Here is a 19,680-nt window from a genome sequence, read left to right as displayed (position 1 = left end):
TTTTATTTATCGTACGACGCGATCGTCGATTTAATATAATAAACAATTAAAAAAGAGAAATTAATCTTTGTCGTACGTGACTTTCCAAATTTTCTTCGAGGACAATAGATAAAATTTTCTTCCTCTGTCCTTTGTATTACGCGTATAAATTATTGTTGGATAATTCCCCTACATCGGGATGCATATTTTCGAGAGTTCCCGATTGCAAACTTGGAACACAACGAAAAGTTTGTCGTCTCTGTATAATTGAAATATGACATGTCATCGTCTTCCTTATTAATTTATATTTTATAGATACTATCTATCAGAGAATTTAAATAACAAACGCGTAAAAATTTTCATTCGATATAATTAATTAAAAGCATAATCATTTAATCAAAAGATTATTAATTACGAAATATAATGAACACCTTAAAGGAATAATCATTTCAATTTTTAAATGTGATTTCAACTTTTTCAATAAATACGATTAAGTTTATTTGAGCTTTTAATTTGAAATTCTTCATTTTCTATTACAAGTAGTTGAGAAAATAAAGAAACTCTTGAAAAAAAGAAAAAAAAGAAAAATAAAGAAAAAAAAGAAAAGAAAAAGGGAAAAGGAACGATTCATGTTATTATTGACGAATAATTTTTCATTTGTTTTTAATTCTTCTTTCTGAAAAAAAAAATTATATCTAAAATCAAAACCCTTTGAAAATCGACTTTAAATTCACATAGGAGGCTACAATAAAGGGGATACAAAAATTCTAATTCTAATCAGTATAAATGCATATAACGAGATATAAACATTTCTAAATGAAATGCTTGAGAATACATCTCAGTCAATGGATTAAGGAAAGATTATAGATAACATAGAATACGTTTGCGATTGTAGTTCTGCAATTACATTTAACCACAAGAGAGAGAGAGAGAGAGAGAGAGAGAGAGAGAGAGAGAGACAGACAGACAGACAGAAATAGATAGAGAGAAAGAGACAGAGATATAGATGAAAACAGAACACCCGTAACCATATGCAGAGCACACGGATCGTAAGCCCTGAATCGCAATGCATATCACTAGGCGTGTCCTTCGTATACATTTCCATACAAGCGCACGTTGCTCCGGAAAGAGGAGTCACCGACATAGAAGATTGATGATTTCAAGACCCCATTTCTCGAGAAGGAGTCTCTTGTTCAAAGATTTCCGTCCATGTTTTTGCTCGTTCTCTTTGGTCTTTGTAACCTCCTTGATAATACGATCTATTCGCAGAAATTGAAGATGTATATATATATATATATATATATATATATATATATATATATATATATATATATATATATATATATAATGATATAATATTCTACATCTATATTTAGATCAGTCAAGATATTTAATTTTTTTCTCTGCCATTAAGTTTCACGAAATACATTTGAATTGGAAAATTTATATCTATATTATAACAATAAGAATATTTTCAATTTTAATATTATACTCGTTACTGTATACTACCATATCTATTTAAAAAAAAAAAAAAATCCAGAGTACTCTGCATTGAATCATAAAAAAAAAAAAGAAAGAAAAATAAAAGTTGATTTAAAAAAAAATAGCCGAAGCCATTTTTCTAGAAATAGTGACTAACAACGTTTCGTTTCATCGTACATTAAATTTCTATTCAAGATAGCAATAAAAATATCTAACGTTTGACGTTTCATTTGACGTCAGCAGAACGCGATTCGCGACATTTTTCTATACATCACTTTTATCTTTCTTCTCACTTATGGTAGGAACCGAAAGATTCCTTTATTATTCTCTCGAATGCCGCATATCGTACGTGATCATCTCTATTCGCATAAAGTCCGATTCGTTCTCAAGAATATCGTGCATCGCTAGTTTTTATTTTATCACGATCGAAGTCGAACGTAGAAAAGACGAAAGACGGAATGATAAACCAGAATTCGACGACGATTTGTCTGAAAACTTTGGACTTTATCACAACTCACATATTTTTATTGGAAGCTATGGATTTTTCCAAACAAACCGTAAAACATAATTGCCTGATTGATCTATTTAGAGTCGATCTCATACGATCAAAATGGAAAAGTCAAGACGAAAGATCTATGAATTATTGAAATTCATTGATATGATCCTATCAAATAATACTGATACATTTTTTTTTGTTTTTTTTTTTTTTATTAAAAATGAAACGATCGCATACAACAAACTCAATATAATAATATCTATAATAATAATAATAATAATAATTACAAATAAATAATAAATAATTTTAATAAGTTATTATTATTTTTTCATAATTGTGCAAATTTCATGATTATTATCTATAAGACAAGTATAGAAAAAAAAAAAAAAAAAGGAGTGATTTATAATCAAATCGATAGACTGGCCGATAAAAACTTTTCTTTGTCCGATGTAAAGTAAAAAAGACTTATTCATCCTTTTGAAGTTTATCTTTCAAGACAAAAGGATTTAAAATATAAAAGGATCAAGATACGTAAATAGATATGTAAAGAGTGAAAGAGAGAGAGAGAGAGAGAGAGAGAGCGAATTGTTTTTTGATCATTCGATACCACGACATGGCCGTTCTTGATCGTTTACTCTCTGTGCACAGATGCGTGTAATACGATTTCGTTCAAGCCGTAAATAATCTCGAACTGTTGTCGAAAGCAGCTGTGAACGAGCGTCGATGATCGCATTTAGTAATCTGCTTCTCAAGTTTCCTTGTAATTTAATTTCGTATTAGGATTACATAGACAAGAAAAAACATTTTATAATTTTCATGCATAGGCAATCTCGATTTTTCACACGATTTAAAATAAATAGATGGTTAATCCATTTTTTTTTTTTTCTTTATGTATAGATTATGATCGTTTAATTATGACAAAATTTCATTAATATACATTTGAAATTATGTTGATTTATAAAAATAAAATTCGATAATGTACATTATATTATCATTAAAATATATTTACTCTGAAAGATCTTTAGCCTTTTTTAAACAATTTAAAAGACTTAAGTAGAAACGTATTTACGTATTTAGAATCTTTAAGAGGAAAAATAAATATATATATATATATATATACATATGTATATATATAGTACAAGAGAATGGTATAATTTCTGAATGATTAGTATTCAAAACACTGAATAGAACTTAGGATGCTATTCAAGACACAAAAGGATTACTTCTACCCTTGAGACCATCTTGAATACTCAAGATAAGTCTAATAGACCTTTACTCAAGTATCCCCCATCCTACCCATTAAACGCCCCAACGGACTGACTTGTTCTCAAATATTACATATTCAAAACGAGCGAGAATCTTTGACAGAACACTTCATCTTCCAAAATTTTTCATAAAAAAGAAAAAGAAAAAGAAATGAAGATAAAAAATTTTCTATTAAATTGGTTTTTATTCCTTGAAAAAAGTTCTAAAGGAAAGAGAGAGAGAGAAAGAGAGAAAGAGAGAGATTATTTGAAAGTATTCACTTAACACATTGAAAATTCAATCTCCATTCAATCGTATAAGTAGCATAGCATATAGAGATTTTAATATATATAGAAAAAATTTAAGTAGGATGTAGGAGATGCATTTGAAATGCATGCCTAAAACGACGGAAAAGCTTAAACTTGTGCGCGTTGCTGCGGAAAATTAAATGTTAAAATGTGAAAGCTCGAATATCTGATGTATAAATTACAAACATACGCCTACCTGACATTTTCTTCGACTTTGTGATTGTGCATTTTTTCGCATTTTTATAAAATTCATAATTTAAAAAAAAAAAAAAAAAAAAAAAAAAGATGAAAAAAGAAAAATGAGAAGTGAAAGTACCGTGCGTTTTACTCAACTTAAAACGCTTCTACATGCATACAGGAATGCTTTAAATTCCATGAGATTATCATAGTTTAACTCATTCTAGGCACGTAATATAACGAAGGGACTTCAAAGTATATTTATTTCTTAAGAAATTAGATATAAAATTATTTTCTACCAAAAATGTAATGCATTATCCTTTCTTTGTCTATTCCTTTCCTTTTTTTTTTTCTTTTCTTTTCTTTCATTAACAAATCATATTTTCAACTAATCAATCGAAATTATCTGAATGGATATAATATAAAATATAATGTACAATGGATTGAAATATTTAATAATACGACGAATAATAGGGAGAAAAGTTTGAGGAAAAAAAAAGTAAATAAATAGTAAATAAATAGTAAATAAAAAGTAAAAAAAAAAAAAAAGTAAAAAACTGAAAATATTAATACACACGGATAAAAGGAACGTCGAAGAGATTACAAAAAAAAAGAAAAAGAAAAAGAAAAACAAAACAAAAAAAAAAACAGAAAAATAACGTGAATTGCAATGGATTAAATTAACGAATAGAAGAAGAGTATGAAAAAGTTCAAAAGTGTATTTACCCATTTGACCTATCTTATCGTAACAAAAACGTTAATGAACATTACTGTAGATTACGACAGTACGTAATTAAGTCTAGCGTTTTCGTCCGAATATCCAGGATCGTTCTATAAAAAGCAAAAAAGGGGAAATATAGGCGTCCGAATAACGAGCAAACACGTTGAAATGATCTCTTTCATTATAAACCGTAAGCCGGGGTAACATAAACTGCGCAATTAAAAAATACCATTGTTAAGCTTTCGATTTTTCTAACTATTATCAATATACGCACAACGACCTATAAAGAAAATATATCTAATACAATACTTCTCGTAAATTTCGCGTAATAACGAGAATCCTCTTTTCTCTTTTCTTTCTTTATTTCTTTGTTTTTTTTTTTCTTCTTTTTTCCTGTTTTCTTTTTTCTTTTTTTTTTCTTTTTCTTTTGATTTATTTTCCATTCTTCTACGTGGCACAAATTTCCCACGCGTAAATAATACACGTTATGTATCTCTATGGTATCACTCATAAAGAAAGATCATTCTGTGCATTGCGACGAATATGAAAAGTTGAAACAATAGATTCGAATACAAATGATCTCTCTTCGAATTATTCCTTTGTGAAATATTTTATTCGACCTATTATTGATTTATCGTAAATCATTGTTATTGTATCGTAAAAATAAATAAACGATAGGAATTGGATCGATCGTGAAAATAAGTACTAGTTTATGATTTAAAAATGAGACTATTGTAATGTATATATAAATTTTATCAATAAATATGCATGACTAATCGTAAAAAAAAAAAAAAAAAAAAAAAAAAAAACAAAAAAAAAGAGAAAAGAAAAGAAAGAGCATTACAAATTTTTGAACGTAATATATAAATATGAAATAACTCAATCTAATATCTAGAAACAATGAGTCGTTTGAAATAATACCTTGAAAATCCTGACTTTTGTGTTCTCGCCAAAGGGCATGAGAGTATCCAGAATGTCTAGCCCTTCTCTTTATCCATCTCACGTCCCTATCGAATCGTTTTATTCGTTGAAAGTTTCCCCGAGAAAAATGTGAAAAAAGAACACGTGATTCGATATATACGAGAGATCGACGTAATTCTTCTTGAAATATTGATTGCACGTTCTTGATTGGAAATGTTTCACCCATTGTGAATTAGGATCGCCTAATTTCACACTTTAATTACTCTGTCAGTATCATAGATGAACTTGAAATTGACTACTATATCTTCACTGTTTCTCTGATATCGACTGATCTAATTCTAAGTCATGCGTAGGATAATTTAAGCACGTTTACGTCCACGTTTCGAGATTTAAACCAATAACATTCATCATGTTAACGAGAACGTATAAACAAATGTATTTAATTTAATAAAAATGCAAATCTTAGAATGATACGATCGTTTTTTTTATTTTTTTTTTTTTTAATATAAATCTTCTGTATTATCTATACAAACGTATAAACAATCGAATTCATTTATTAAAAAGACGAATTTAATAATGAAACTATATTGTTTCTTTCTTCAAAATTCATACATACGTATAGATTTTTATAATAGTAAAATTTTTTTAAATGAAAAAACGTAATTCTTCGTAAAGACACGGTGTATAAATTATTGCACAATTATTTCATAATAATGTTAATAATTGATCAATCCTTAATAATAATGAAATTTACAAGCTATAGAATAATTTTTAGGATTCCTCTTAACAATCTTTTAATTCGATATTATAAGATAGAATTATTTCGTTTTTTTATTTATTTCTTTTTTTCTTGTGCTCTTTTTATATTCGTATCCATCGTTCAATATTTGTTAAATATTTCAACGAATCATTGAAATTTTAAAATAACATAATAAAATCGTGTAACAATTACAGATAGTTTGTATGCAGATCACGAATAAAAAGAAAAGCAATTAAATCAGTGAAACGTTCGATCGTAAATTATAAATAAAATAATTTTTTAAAAAAGAAATTTTAAAATAAAATAACGTGTTAAAAAAAAGAAAAAAAAAAAAGGAAAAATATTAAAGAACGAATTGTTTCAAAAGTATATGTGTATATATATGTATTCTCTTTTTAATTCTTTTTTTTCTTTCTTTCTTTCTTTCTTTTACTTTTTAGATCCAATTAAGCAACGAAAAAAGAATTATCTCTCGGGACACGTTCGAATCGTTAATCAAACTTAAACTTTAGCCATCCGATCGTGAATGTAATCTTGCTTCCTTATTTCGTTTCTTTCAGTAAAAATCTCATTGCTAAGTCTCATAGACCGTATATTTGCGAACTTCTTGAACGTTCCTTTTTCGTTTCCTCTGATAAGAATTCCTTCAGCTTTTGGTAAAGTGATGAAAAAAGATTGAGAACCGATAGGAAAAAGAAATCGATCAGTTTGCTTGTTAAATGATCATTTATTTCAATTTCAAATTTTACTCAGTAACTATATATTTCCTAACTTTAATAATTATATTAAATCACCTATATATAATTAATCTAATCTTAATATTTAAAATATTATAATCTCTAATAAATGTTTTGACTATTTAAATACAAACGCTATTTTTTTTTTTTTTTTTTTTAATTAATATTTTAACATTCTAATCTTAATAATAAAATATTAATATTTTTTAATATTAAGAGATAACTTTTACATATATATATATATACATATCTTTAATATTAAGATTAGACTCGATAATGATAAACAAAGATATAAAACTAATTTAATAATAATTTATATCCTTATAATTTACATTATGATCTTAATAATTTATATTTCTATAAAAAAAAAAAATCTAAAAGAAAGAAATATAAAGTAGAGCATATAGTAATATCGATGAACATAGCGAGAATACTTTAATCTTAGAAAATATTATGAATAATTTTACATAAAAGATTCTCTTTCAAGGTATACGATCTACCTACAGTACTTTGAAATAAGCAATTCTACTCTCTACGTATCGTTTGAAATGATTCAATGTGCTAGCATGGAATAGAAAGGATAGACGAAAGAATGGAAATAGAACTGAAAGGGCCCAAGGGTTCTCTTAGTCTCGATGGGAAAGAACAAAGTAACTCGCATACTCGTTAAATTATATTACATTATTCCTTAGTTACTATTCCTTATTATCCATGAGTAATATAATATACGTTTGCATAATTTGATAATTATATGTTTGGGAATAAGGACTAAATCAAAAATATGAAAACAATTCGATAAGCTATATCTTATATTATAATTTCAGTATGAAAAACAAATTACATTCAATTAAATTGAATCGTTAAAAAAAAAAAATTATTAATTCTACCGTAAACCTCGATCAAAAATTGTTATAAATTTTACCTAAATTAATGATAATAATGATAATAATGATAATAATGATAATAATGATAATAATAAAATTAAAAATTTTTAAATACAAATAAAGTGATATTACCGCCAGCTTTATATTTATTAAACGGATGAAAAACAAAGATAAAAAAAAAAATGAAAATAATAATAATAATAATAAAAAGAAAAAAGAAAGGATATTTTGTAAAATGTTTTGAACAGAATTTCGCACGTGCAAAAATAATTTTACGCATCGCCAAATATTTTAAGTACAAGCAAACTTTTAACAAACAAAAGAATTTCAGAATATATAAAATTTTTCCTGATACTAAATTACATCTTCGTCGACTAATAAAACTTCGTATTATAAAAGATGATATCAACGAAGTACTATTAAGTAATACAGTATGAAATAAAGCAACCGTGAAAAGAAAGTTTTCCGTATAATTCATCATTCATCACTCATCCATGGTGAACATGTGCAAAAAACTTACAAGTTCCAAGCTTCTCTACCATATCGAATATAATCCATAGCAGATTCCTCTCTCTCTCTCTCTCTCTCTCCTCCCTCCCCCCTCTTTCTCTTTCTTTTCATCCACCGTGTTCTCACGCAAATCATGTTGAATTTACGGATTTTTTCCTATGCACGAAAGAAGATAACTTCCATGAAAGTTTTCTCAGGGAAATGAAATTCGAGATCCCTTCGAAGCAAACGAATTTATCCTTAATACGTATTAAAATGAAATAAAAAATTCGTCCACTTCATTTCCATTTCTTATAATATATAATTTTTATTGACAATTATTACACGTCCAAATATTTCAATAAAAATATAAAATACAAGTCGTATAGTGTGAAACACTCTGTATACATTATATATCGTTTAAATAATTATTAAAAGAAAGTAATTCAAGATTTATTATTTCTTTTTTTCCTTTTTAAATAATTTTTGTTTTCATAATAACACGACAAAGTTTCTAGATTGAGGTAATTAATTATGTTCATCAATTAATTAATCACAAAAAGTTTCATGTTGAAACGTATATCATCTATACTAGTAATGATAGCAAACAGTCAAAACTTTGCAATTCACAATTCACATTCACAATCAAAAATTAGAATAATATATATATATATATATATTAGAAATTACGTTATAAATTTGGTACATCTCTTATTTACTTAGAATATGTAGTATTAAAACATGTCAATTTCTGCTCATCGTTTGAAAGAGTAATAAATTGCAATTAAATGATCTCTCATTTGAAAAGACACTCGGTGAAATTCATTTTCCATAACATTGTTACTTGCAATCGATAATGCTTGTCAGGTTTGGTGGTTGATAACCGCCATATATGCATAGCCATTACCATACCAAGTAATTAAAATTACGCGTGATTCGTCCACAAATTATGTTACAGGAATAAGCAGCTCGTACGTATTATCGATCAGCGACTGGCGTTTCTCTCACGTCTACGTTTCCCATCGCGAGAAACGGAATTTACGATAAGATTAAAGTGTCGTTTCTAAATGTTCGCCGTTAAATTGATGACGAACCAACGGATTACTATCTATAAATAACAAGATGTAATTAGAGCGATGATATATTAAATCAAATCATTTTCAAAATGGTATTTTTTGAAAAGATGAAAAGTCATACCTTAATTAAAATTTGTTATAATTAACACATAAAAAGTACATTAATATTGAATTAAACTAATAAATGTTAAATAATTATAGAAATGATATATTTAATTAATAATATATTTTATTCTAATTTAATTAATTCTTTATAAAATTTAAATCGTAATACTTTGTATCATTTCAGTTTGACTGTTGAAAGGGCAAAATGAAGATGCTTGAAATTTGATGGAATTAATCGGATTGAATATCAATAACGCAATAAACCTTGATATGTTACTATTCGATTCTGATAACCCTTCATATCGATGGGAGATGTTGACGCCATTAAATTTCATTATTATACCTATGTATAATATATCTAGGAAAGCTAGTGAAGATCTCTTCAATATGGTTTTCTATATATATATATATATATATATATATATAAAATTTCTCTCAGAAGTCCTATTTCAAAATGTTTGCTCAGATATACAATCTGAACATGATTTGACAAGCTTTGTATTATAATATTTCTTCTCTTGCTACGTGTATTCGAGGTATTTTATACGATGAAAAACAAATTTGAAATTCGATCGAATTAAATTCTATACATTTCATTACTCATAACGATTTCGAATATGATGATTAAAAAATTTCAGGATATACGAGCAATGCGAGATTTCTTACAGTACGAATATTTTCTAAATCGCTCGATATTTCAATTCGTAAATAAATTCGTAATTATACGATGATAAATAAAGATTCATTCTAAATAACTATCTGAAATTCTACATGAATAATCAAGTTACAAAAATAAAAAAAAATGTGTCTCTCTTCATTGAATTATTTCCGTTCTTAAATCGTATCAGAATAATTCGTGAAAGATAAAACGTCTGATTAATCGTAGATTTTAATAAAATTATCACATATTATCGTCTAATTGATTTTCGAAAAGAAAAAAAAAAAAACATATTCACTGAATCCTAAATTCTATTATTATGCGTATAAAATACCGAGAAATTCTTTTTTCATTACAGGTATGTTAAAAAAAGGTAAATTAAAAAAAGAAAAAAAAAATGATAATCATTAAAGCATACTTATCAATTTTTTTAAACAAGCAATATTTACTTATTTATGAATAACTCATATCTAATGATTAATTTAATTTAAAATAAATTATTTATCGCCAAAGAAATAATTCTCTATTTTATATAGAAATAATTCATAAATAAATTTCATTGATTTTTCATGGCAGAATTTCAAGAAAATTCTAGAAAATTATTCATAGGAATTCGTAATTAGAAGGAATAAATTGATATTATATATTTCATTGATTCGTATAATATATATATATATATATATATATATATATATATATATATATATATATATACATATGTACGAACGTGTCTAAGCAATTTATTCACTTCGCCATGTTCAATTAGGTGATACATATATACTTTGGAATATATCATTTGACTTGTCGTTCCTTCAACCAGTTAAAACTTTGTGGGCGTCCGTTTTGATTACTCAACAAAGAGTACTCCTTTTTGAAAATATGCTCGACAGTTTATAGCAACGTTATCCTTGACGGAATTCGAGCCCACAAACTTTCGATAAATAACACGAATTTCCCTGGGCTATATTTCAAATTTCTCAAAGAACCAAGTTTCATCGTTTCAAGGCACGTAACTCGATAAATCTCCATCTCTCTTTTTCTCCCTCTTACTCTTTCTCTCTTTTTGTCTCTCCTTATCATTCCTCTTCTTAGGAAAAAGAAGAAACAAATAAGAATGGAGGATTGCTTTATAAACGATCTTTGTATTCGATGTTTCCTTTCAAAAGTCATATATCTTGACAATTTTCTAAACATCAAAGTATATCTCCTTTTGCATGTACTCGACTTATCTTTAACTTAAGATAAGTTTAATTTCAATTTCAATTTCATTATACACAATATATATATATATATATATATATAAAATAAGATAACTATTCGTAAAAGCAATAATGAGTAAGTCAAAAAGTCTTAATTGAATTATTGTATAAATATAAACTAATATTATTTAAATAAAGTGAAACGATATTTTTGATAATCGCAAGATTTCGAGAAAATCATTTCGAAAAAATTTGAAAATCGTAAATCGAAGATGTCTGAATTCTCTGAATGCCTTAAATAAAGTTTAATCATTAGGATATTTGCCAAATTTCTCTAAATTCCATCTAGATTTTCTAGATTAGGTGAAAGCACGATATATATATATTCTCAACGTTGTGGCGATTAGTAATTCAAGGATGATTTCAAATGAATCTTCAACAGTGAGAATGGAAGAGGCGTTTCACACTCGATTGCCCCCGACAGGGTATTCTCGTTTTCAACCAGTCTCTATCCTTTCCAGACAGGTTTATTAATTCATCGAATTTATCTAATTACATTTACGAAATTAATTAAATTTATCCAAGAATTAATCGATCGAATTATTTTCAACTTTACGTCGATGACAACGTCGTTAAACATTCTGGATTATTCTTATCGATTTTGAAAAATACATATAAAAAAAAAAAAAATATGTACATATAAGATATAGTAAAATAGAAAATTAGAAAATTTCGAGGGGTGTCACGTTATGTCCCATTATTATGAAGCAAGAAAAAAAAAAAAAAGGAAACGATTTTGATATACACACAAAATATTTGTCCATGATATTTTGATTTTTGTTTAATTAATAACTCATTAATTGCAATTCCATGAATTTGCAATCAAAGAATTACAATAAAAATACAATATCTATTATTCGAAATACAAGACAAATCTATTAATTCTAATCGAAGTAAATTTACATTTTCAGAAATCAAGCTATGTTAGAGTTCGCAGTGAGGTGATGCCTCGAAATCAGAGACGCTCGGCCATTTCGGCCATTCGGACGATCCATTTGGAAATCCGAACGATCCTGCCGATTCTATCGATCCTATGCTTCGTTTTCGGACAAGAGCGACCTTCCAATTATGACGATGATAAAGGTTACGTTAACGATAAGGATGCTAGTTACGAAATAACGACGAATTATTTCACGTTCAACGATAATAATAAAATCGATGTAACCGAAGAGAATAGAAATAATTTTTGGACGAACGAAGAATCAAAAGAAAAATACTTTTGGTTAAGGAAAAGAAAAAGAGAAAAAAAATTATGGAAGGATCGAAAGGAGATTGACAAAAGTGGATCAACGATTCTTATTCCAACGAATGCATTTGGACGAACGATCGACGAAAAGTACATTGAATCGATAGATTCGAAAATAAGAACGAGAAGGAAAATAAGAGAAAGAGAAAAGAGAAATAACGAGAAATCCACTCGATCCAAGGTTGATCGGAATTCTAATAACTCGATGACCGAGGAATGGACTTCGAGGAATCGAAGAAACGAAGCTAGATCGGGGGAGACGAAGAGGTTTGGCGTAAGAGGAAGAAGATCCTCTTGGAATCTTCGCGGTGTCCGAATAAAGCGAAAATCTATCCGCGAGAACTTCAATGGACTTCCACGTGGAAAGACATTCTTTTCTTTAAACGAACTGGACGATTTACCACCGAGTGAAAAAGAAAAAGAAAGAAATTTTTCTTTTACCTTGAAAGATGGTAAAGGATCAAATTCGAGCATTCTTGGAAGAAACGAATTTCGTTTGTTCCGTAAATCAAAAGATCATGGCGAAATAAGAAAAATTTCGGATAAATATGATGAAAGATCGAACGAAAGGAAATATCATGATGATGAAGAGAATGATGATTTAAACGATAACAAAGAATTCACGGTGTTAAATGAGGATTTAAATTTTTATAAATCGATTAAGCGAGCCGATATATACGAAATGAAAGAACGTAGTAGATGGAGAGATAGAAATAGAAAGAGAAATATTTCTCTTACGTCGAACGATAGAAGAAAATCGAATTCTAGTATTTTCGAGGGAGGCAAATATCGTTTATTCGAAGGACCAAAAGTAACGGACGAGAGAAAAGTGATAAAAAAGAATGAAAATACTTTTTACCGTAAGTTGAAGCAACAAATGGAATTGGATGGAAATGAGGAAGAAGTTAAAGATTCGCGAAAGAAAAAAATGAATTTTAAGAAATACGTAAGAGGCTTGATACGACGAGATCGTCGAGACGTCGATAACTTTTTTGAAGGAGCAACTGTTCCTTATCTGACAAAAGGGACGATGAAGTTGTCGCGAAAAGTAGAGGAAGAATCTTCCGTGATGGTTTCTAATCATAAAGAAGTCCCTAAGGATTCGATTCGTCTTTGGTACGAAGATAATGCGAAGTTGAAAGAAGGAAATGCGATAGAAATTCGTTCGAGAAAGGAAACTAAGAACAAAGAATTCGGAACAATGTGGAAGGGAATAAGACGACGTCTTTCGATTGCAGATAAAAAGAAAAAAGAAAGGGAGGAAGCATATTTGGATTTAAAGCAGTCGGACAAAGTTCGTCCAGACGTTCTCGACGTAAAACAAAGTAAGTCGAGAAGGGATATGGGAAAAGTCATAAACGAAATGCGTTTGAATGAAGAGAAATCGTCCAAATTGACAGGACAGTTTGATCTCAATGTAAGATCTCGAAACTATTCGAAGATGGAACATTACAATGATTCGTTTTCACATGAGTTGAAAAATGTTGGAATGAAAGAATTGAGAAATGAAAGTTTAGATCTCAAACAAGGAGAAAAAACGGTCCTACTTCGTCCTCCGATAAATTCTATGGGAGAGGAGGAAACCGTAAAGATTGTTCCTTTAAGTTTTAACAGGGACGAAGAGAAAAAAGTAAAGGAAGGTACGTCAGGAATCATGAATGTTTCCAAAGATAGCTCGGTATCCTGGAATTCGACATATCGGAAATACGATACGTTCGATTCCGACCGGATAAATTCGACTAGGATGTCCATCCTCGAAAGCAGTGGCCCAGCTGACTCTTCCAACGATTTTGATAGGAACGTTCGTGATCCTGTAGAAGATTTCTTAGATCCAAGATCACTCGACAATTCTCATTCTCATTTTTGGAAGTATAGGAAAAGGGGAGAGTTAAAGGAGAATCCAAGGAGTGATTGGAAGAGGCAAGAGAAGAACGAGGAAAGGCGTCACTACGAGAAGGAGATAAGAAGGAAAGATTTTCAAAGGAATTTGTCGGTAAAAGACGAAGGACCTGTAGAAAATACTACTATTTCGTTCAACGATTTTCTAGGATTGACGCCATTAAAGTTCTCCATGGTAACCTTAGACGAGAAAAATGGAACTCTAAAAGCAAAAAATCGTGAAATAAGCAAGTATAAAATGGAAGTTAAAACGACGAAGTTACCTATAATCGAAAATAAATTCATATTGAACTTTTCAACTTCTTCGAAAGATATTTCAGACAATATAAAAGGGACGAGGAAACAAGAAAATCATTTTAACGTAAAACGATTGAAAGAAATAGTCGGTGGATCAATCGAATCAAATACAATGTTTTCCAAAAAGAAACGTTTCGAATCGAGCGAGTTGATAGGAAGTAGTAACCGAACGACAGATTTTTCCAGAAACTCGAATAGATCCGAGAGGGACGATATCGATCCAGTCACAATATCCCAAGAAAACTTCGAAACTTCCTGGCACCGAGGAAATTCCATGGAAACGACGGATATTTCCATGTCGGAGAATTCCGAAAGGACGAGCAGAATTCCAAGCAGTTTCTCCGATCGATCAATTTCTAATGTCGAGATCGAAGGGATTACTAGTCCTCTTCCTGATGTATCCCCCCAATGGATCGATAATTCCCCAAAGGTGAAATTTCCTTCCGGTTGGATCGATACGATCGCAACTACGTCAATAATAGAGAATGTTTCGGATAAAGGATATGAAAATATTTCGAGTGCAGTTTCAGAATGGACTACGGTTACCTGGGAAGAGACAACTATTGCTAATATTTCGATGAAACAATCGATTAGTGTCATTCATAATTCGTCGATTACGAATCAGTGGCCAGTGAAACATAGCGCAGTGGTCGAAGGTGACCTCGTTTTGGGAGGTTTAATGATGGTTCATGAAAGAGAAGACTCGATAACTTGTGGTCCTGTTATGCCGCAGGGTGGTGTTCAAGCATTAGAGGCTATGCTCTATACTCTAGACACACTTAATCAACAAGAGATCGTTCCCGGGGTCAAGATAGGAGCACATATACTTGATGACTGCGATAAGGATACCTATGGCCTAGAAATGGCGGTAGATTTTATCAAGGGTAAGTGAATTCGTCCTATTAACGTTTATGCTTCATTTGTCTAATTATAGTCGGTAGATCTAATTGGACTGTTTTTTTATTATCAACAAAATCTTTACACTTATTCGAACTCTATCTTTGAAATGTAGATATATCTGCGAGAAAGAAAGAAAGAAAAAAAAAAAAATAATTAAATAAGTCAAATTAATTTTTAATTTAACGTACGTTTAATTAAAGTTTAACGTTTAATTAAAATTTATTCATAAAAGTGCAAGTACATCCATTCACCTACAAAGTTACTTAAATTTATACAAATTTACTGGTACGTTTACTAACCTTAGATATCATACCGTATTTTCTTATACTACGTTTAAACATTCTCGTTCGAGTTACATTCTCTCCACATGGCTCAGTTGATCCTCGAAAGCTATCAACGTTAAACGTAAAAGCGATGAACTTCCAACAGTTACCAGGGAAATACTGTTAAGCATCGTTGAAAGCGAAAATTACGTTATGCTTCACGACTTAGAGGATCAAACTTTCCTTTGGTAAATATAGTGTGAGATATCCTCGTAAATTTACAAAAAATTTTGCGAAAATCATTCCTAAAAGTATTCGCAAAGAAATGGCATAAACCTAATGAAAGTGTATTTCTCCCGATTATGCATGCAAGTAGAATATTTCTCGCGAAATGCACGAAAATTTTCTCTCTCTCTCTCTCTCTCTCTCTCTCTCTCTCTCTCTCTATCTCTCTTGCATTTTCCAATCCAATTTATCTTTCCCTTTCTTTCTTTTTCTACCACAGAATTTCAATGATTTCTACGTGAAAAAAGTTGGAACGACGAGAAAATATTACAATGTCAAGTTTTATGTTCGAGCTTTTATCACGAGTATTTCACGAAGATAAAGGGCTGTGAAATGCAGATTTTCTGAGAATTGATGTTTTTTTTCAGGGAAAAAATTTGTCTTTTATTTAATTTTCGTTCGTTCAAAAAGTAATTTTAATTTCTCCAATTTTAAATGATTGTTCGTATTCGTAAAATTTCAAAAAAGAAAAGAAAAAAAAAGAAGAAAAAAAGAAAGAAAAAAAGGAAAAAAAATCATGAAAAATACATTCTGGAAATTTAATCCGTCGATAAAAACAGTTTCTACTGCGTATTGATAACTTACCAGAAGTCGGTAAGTTATTAACCCTCGTTCACGAATCTACGTCGATAAATTTCCAATGATTTTCCCAATTTTTATCATGATAAGATAACAAGTTAACGACAGTTAATCGATAATTGTTGTCGATTAGTTATCAACAATTTATGTAAAACTACTTTACTACTGTTGGTATAATTTTAAAAAATTGGGAAATTTCGAATTATCATCAGTTTCATTATTATGAATTGATAAATTGATAAATTGATAAATCGATGAATTAATGCATCTATTTTATCTTACGTTCTTACCCTATATAACGAATATATAGAGAAAGAATATAAGATAGAAACATATAGTTATTGAATAATCAATCACATATATGAAAAATCGATGTTAACATTAGAAATGATAAACGAATAAAGGAGAGAAAGGATGAAAAATCGAATTTTCATTTTTGCCCGAGCATAGCAAATTACACCAAACAATTAAAAGTTAAATTTATGTTTTCCAAAGGAGCAATCATACCGAATGGTAATGACTTTTATCGATTTTGCGTCATATCGTTACTCTTACGTAAAATTTAACGAAATTACTACGAGTCATTTCTATAAAAATTCATTATTTTCCTTTTCGAATTTATCTTTTCGTTATTATAACATTATTATTAAACGTAATCGTATTCAAAACTATATTGAAATAATGCCTAATCAATTAATTTTTATAAAATAATATTTATAAAATACTTTTATTTGTCCCATCAAAATGACTGATAGTTCAGCAGTTGTATGCCCGTAATGATAAAATCGAAGCAGCGAAACCGTTCGAAGAACTTAGTTTGAACTGTCGTTTGCATGCGACTAAACTTCCTGACAATATATCCATTTCCTCTAATCGTTCTTGAATACTTCTCTCCAGCGAGTACTTTCGAGGGATTCGACAAGTCCGGTCACGAACGAAAACTACTTGTAGTGACTAGTTGATCACGTACAACGTAGAGATATTGGAAAAGTTAATATTACCATCAGAAGAATTACCTTCGTTTTTCTTTAAAATCAATATTGGAAATAAGCAAAAAATCTATGTAAAATAGATTGATTTAATATCGTATAGTTTGATTAATCATCAAATAATTCTTTTCAATTTTGTTTCAATACATTTACCCTTTAAATAAGATACATATAATAATCGCAGAAATTTATACGTTAACGTGGTTATTTTCTACTCGTTTGCATTATGCTCAATTCATTTTCATCAGATTTTCACTGAATGAGATACTAAAGACCAACGTGTGATAAAGAAGCAAAGTTGTGAATATAACTTCGGAGAGTATAACCGCATCACGTTTGTTTCAGAAATTATTCTAAAGAGCAGTGAAACGATGCGAAATAGATAATGTTATCACCATAGTTCGAAATACGAGATATTTGTCAGATCGTTAAATAATACTTTTGATATAATTAACAATTATAAATTGATTTCAGAATAAAGAATTTTTCTATCGATAATATATCTCGTTTATTAATTAATTGAGGACAGAATGAGATAGAGACAGAGAGACAGAGAAAGAGAGAGAACGACAAGAAAGAAGAAAACCATCGAAATCTAATAATATCGTGCTTGATAGAGAGCTTGATAAGAATAAAAATATTTCATTATTTCTTCTTTCCCTTTTGTTCATTCTAGCGCGTATATACAGAGTGTTTCGCAACCATGCTCATGCTCATGCCGATGCTCAAGTTCCTCAAGAATCCTTATTATTACATTAAAAATGATCTTCTCAATGAGTTATTGAAAAAAATGTACCACACCATTCTACATCATTTGTCTCAATGTCACCTACAATACTGTGTAGAAAAAGTTATATGGTGCCATTAAAAAAAAAAAAAAAAAAAAAAAAAGAAAAAAAAAAGAAGAAAAAAACGCGGAAGCAATCTTGATATTTTTATTACAAAAATTGTATTTTTACAAGTTTTATTTTTGTAATTTATCGACCATCGAGAACTAATGACTTTTTGTTTTGAACATTTTTTTCTCGTACTACTGGAAGTACCTAAAAAATCGTAGCAACCGTTAGGAAAAACACCCTGTGTATATAATACACGCACACACACACACACACACACACATTTTATCGATATATCAAACAATCCAAACCATTCGGCTTTTGCAAGCGTGAAATTCAGTCTTGTGATTTATTATCGATTGTACCTTTCGATTTTCCACTAACATTCAATAATCTCCGTATATGATGTATTTTCAGAAAAAGAAATAAAAACAGAACTCTGAAGGCTGTGCTAAAAATTCGTTTTATTCTTAAAACAAATAAACTGAAGAAAAATGAAAAGGAAAATAAGTAAGAAATGAAAAGGGAAATAAGTAAAAAATGAAGCGTTTTTTTTTTTAAGAAACTCGTCGTTTCTCTTATGCATATAACGTAAAATTAAATTTTAACAATAGAATTAAAAGAACATTTTAATAATGTTACTTCCTTTTATTTCTTTTTTCTTATTTTCTTTTTTTTTTTTTTTTTTGTACTTGTTTAACACACAAGAGAAAAATGTTTAATAAGATACGTCTTAAAAATCGACGTGAGAGAAAGAGGAAATATACAGGAACGGATATTTCATAAAAATCTGTGAGTAAAATAAAAGATTGTAGTCTCATTAAGCAAGAAACATCATCTTAATGACTCTTAAAACAAATCTACCGTAGGTTATTAGAAAATGCATAACCACTTTTTATTGCAATTTTTCTCTTTCTCCTTCTCTCGTACTCCCTCTTTTTTTTTCCCCTCTCTCTTGAGTACTTCACAAGTTCAGTTCATAACATGTTAGTTAAGAGCACTTTATAACCTTCGCACCGTTTTTGAAATCATGTTGCGTGTTATGTTGTATGTAAGAAAAAAAAAAAAAAAAAAAGAAAAGAAAACAAG

General features: G+C 29.1%; 1 protein-coding gene across 2 annotated transcripts in view; it reads left to right on the top strand.

Moving 5' to 3' along the window:
• Positions 1–19,680, top strand: part of LOC124430299 — a 157,690-nt gene that overhangs the window by 50,558 nt on the left and 87,452 nt on the right. For both annotated transcript variants that reach the window (XM_046976636.1, XM_046976635.1), the window contains one exon: positions 12,209–15,623. In XM_046976636.1, the coding sequence (XP_046832592.1) occupies positions 12,242–15,623 (3,382 nt within the window). In that variant the 5' untranslated portion in view covers positions 12,209–12,241. The remainder of the gene's footprint in view (positions 1–12,208; positions 15,624–19,680) is intronic.

The sequence above is a fragment of the Vespa crabro genome, chromosome 18 (genome assembly GCF_910589235.1).
Source record: "Vespa crabro chromosome 18, iyVesCrab1.2, whole genome shotgun sequence".
Taxonomy (NCBI): domain Eukaryota; kingdom Metazoa; phylum Arthropoda; class Insecta; order Hymenoptera; family Vespidae; genus Vespa; species Vespa crabro.
Note: the sequence above shows the minus strand (reverse complement) of the source record. Positions and strands in the feature narration are given on the sequence as shown.